Here is a 2500-nt window from a genome sequence, read left to right on the forward strand (position 1 = left end):
CCCCACCTTGAAACACACAAACCCTAAACCCTAAACCCTAAACCCTAAACCCTAAACCCTAAACGCTAAAGCGTGAGCGTCTCACTTCATAAAATTTAGACTGGAGGGTTGCTGATGCTGAAAGACACAAAGCACAGCGCAACGGGACAAACCCTAAACCCTAAACCCTAAAACCCTAGGCCCTAAACCCTAAACCCTAGACCGTCAAATGCGCATTTTTTATGTTCCACTGGGCGACCTCGGATATTTAGGGTTTAGGGTTTAGGGTTTAGTACCTTGGACTGCGTTTCTCCGTATACCCTCCTCTGTCGTGTCATTTTCGCTGCAGAAGGCTCCGTGCTGCTGCTGCTGCTGCTGCTGCTGCTGCTGCCCTGGGTGCTGCTGCTGCTTTTGTCAGTGCCGTTGCTGCTGCTGCTGCTGCTGCTGCTGTTGCTGTTGTTAGCTGCGTCGGTTGCCTTATCTGCCCTTCCTTTTGTGTGCGTGTGCAGCAGAAGGTATTGTTGCTGCAGCTGTTGCTGCTGCTTCTGCTGCAGCTGTTGCTGCTGCTTCTGCTGCAGCAAGTGCTGCTGCAGCAGCTGGTGTTGCTGCTGCTGCACTCTCTGACACAGCAGCAGCGAGCGCTGTTGCTGTGTGCAGAAGGAAACCCTAGGCAGAGCCCCAGAGCGATCTGAAGCAGCAGCAGCAGCAGCAGCAGCAGCAGCGGGAGCAGCAGCAACGGAAGCTGTTGAAGCACGTCCTGCAACAAAAGCAGCAAAGGGGTTGCAGCTAGAAGAGAAGAGAGAGGTGTGGGGCCTCACAAGCTGTATATACACCCGAAGCATCTGAGTAGCGGACGGCTCGCCGCTGGTGTCAGTAAACGCAAACCCTAAACCCTAAACCCTAAACCCTAAACCCTAAACCACAGGGCTTGAGTATGATACGACTTCCGAAGAATATAAAACCAAAGAAGAAGGCGGTTAGAAGGTGCAGAGCAGCTAACCCTAAACCCTAAACCCTAAACCCTAAACCCCGAAGGTTGAGGCGGACGCAGGGTCGGCTGCAGCCCCAACAAGTATCCCCTAAACCCTAAACCCTAAACCCTAAACCTTAAACCCTAAACCCGATATTAAATGTTTAAAATACATCATTCTTCGTACTCTTTTGCTCTTCTTAACGTAGAAAAAATATTTCTTTAAACCAACTAGCTGGCTGCCTGCCCTCGCAAGGCCTCAGGGTTTAGGGTTTAGGGTTTAGGGTTTAGGGTTTATCTACCCAACCTTGCGGATCCTCTCATTGAATTCTAGGGTTTGAAGCGTGCTCTGCCTCAGGGGTTAGGGTTTAGGGTTTCTCAAACCACCGATCCTCGCGGCCTCACAAACCCTAAACCCTAAACCCTAAACCCTCGTTTTCGCCGCTGGGTTATCCACCTTGCGCAGTTCTCTTGAAGGCCTAGCCCCTCTCTCTAAACCCTAAACCCTAAACCCTCTCCCTATACCCTCGCTCTAAACCCTCTCTCTAAACCCTTTCTCTAAACCCTCTCGAAACCCCCATGCTCTAAGCCGTTGCTTTCTTCCGGAGTACTAAACCCTAAACCCTAAACCCTAAACCCTAGGCTGTTTATCTCTCGCTAAACCCTTGGGCCTCAGTGTCTCCTTAAACCCTAAATCCCCGCCGTTGGACCCCCTGGAGGATTTAGGGTTTAGGGTTTAGGGTTTAGGGTTTAGGTGTGTAATAATACTTGGAGTTGCTGTTCAACACCCTCATCGTAGAAAGATAAAAGATAAAGATAAAAAAGATAAAGATAAAAAAGATAAAGATAATAAAAGATAAAGATAATAAAAGATAATGAGTCAATCAGCTTTAGTTAATCCATCAGGTTTTGCGGCTGCATATACATCAGAATACGCAGAACTTGAGGGTTTAGGGTTTAGGGTTTTAGGGTTTTCATCAGCATTACTTGAACAATTTTTTTTAAACAATCAAACATTTATCTTTGATATTGACGGGGTGCTTCTGTGGGGTAATACCCCCTTAAAAGGAGCTGCAGAGACACTCCAAGTGCTGAGAAGATATACAAAAAGAATTGTCTTTCTGACAAACACTGCAGCAAAAACTCGCAGACAATTAGCCGAACAACTCAACAGTGCAGGCATCGAAGCTCACGAACATGAGGTAAGCATACACCCCAAATATAGCTAATATATATAAATATATAATATATATATATATATATATATATTTGTATATATATAAATATATATATATATATGTGTGTATATATTATATATATGAATATGTAATATATACTTATATTTATATATATGAATATGCTATATATACATATATATATATATATATATATGCATATACCTATATATATATATATATATATCTATATGCATGTACATATATATATATATATAAGTATGAAATATATAATATACACATATACATTTATATGCATTTACATATATAGAAATATGTAATGTATATATATGTATGTATATATATATATATGCAT

At 43.0% G+C, this 2500-nt stretch overlaps 1 protein-coding gene across 1 annotated transcript; it reads right to left on the minus strand.

Moving 5' to 3' along the window:
- Positions 1–85: 85 nt before the first annotated feature.
- Positions 86–821, minus strand: EAH_00056450 (hypothetical protein; the record flags this gene model as incomplete). Its single annotated transcript, XM_013393805.1, has 2 exons — positions 86–117; positions 276–821. Coding segments are annotated over 2 exons (578 nt in total), but the record flags the coding sequence as incomplete, so codon positions are not given.
- Positions 822–2500: the final 1679 nt, after the last annotated feature.

The sequence above is a fragment of the Eimeria acervulina genome, genomic scaffold (genome assembly GCF_000499425.1).
Source record: "Eimeria acervulina Houghton genomic scaffold, Eah_scaff1165, whole genome shotgun sequence".
Taxonomy (NCBI): Eukaryota; Apicomplexa; class Conoidasida; order Eucoccidiorida; family Eimeriidae; genus Eimeria; species Eimeria acervulina.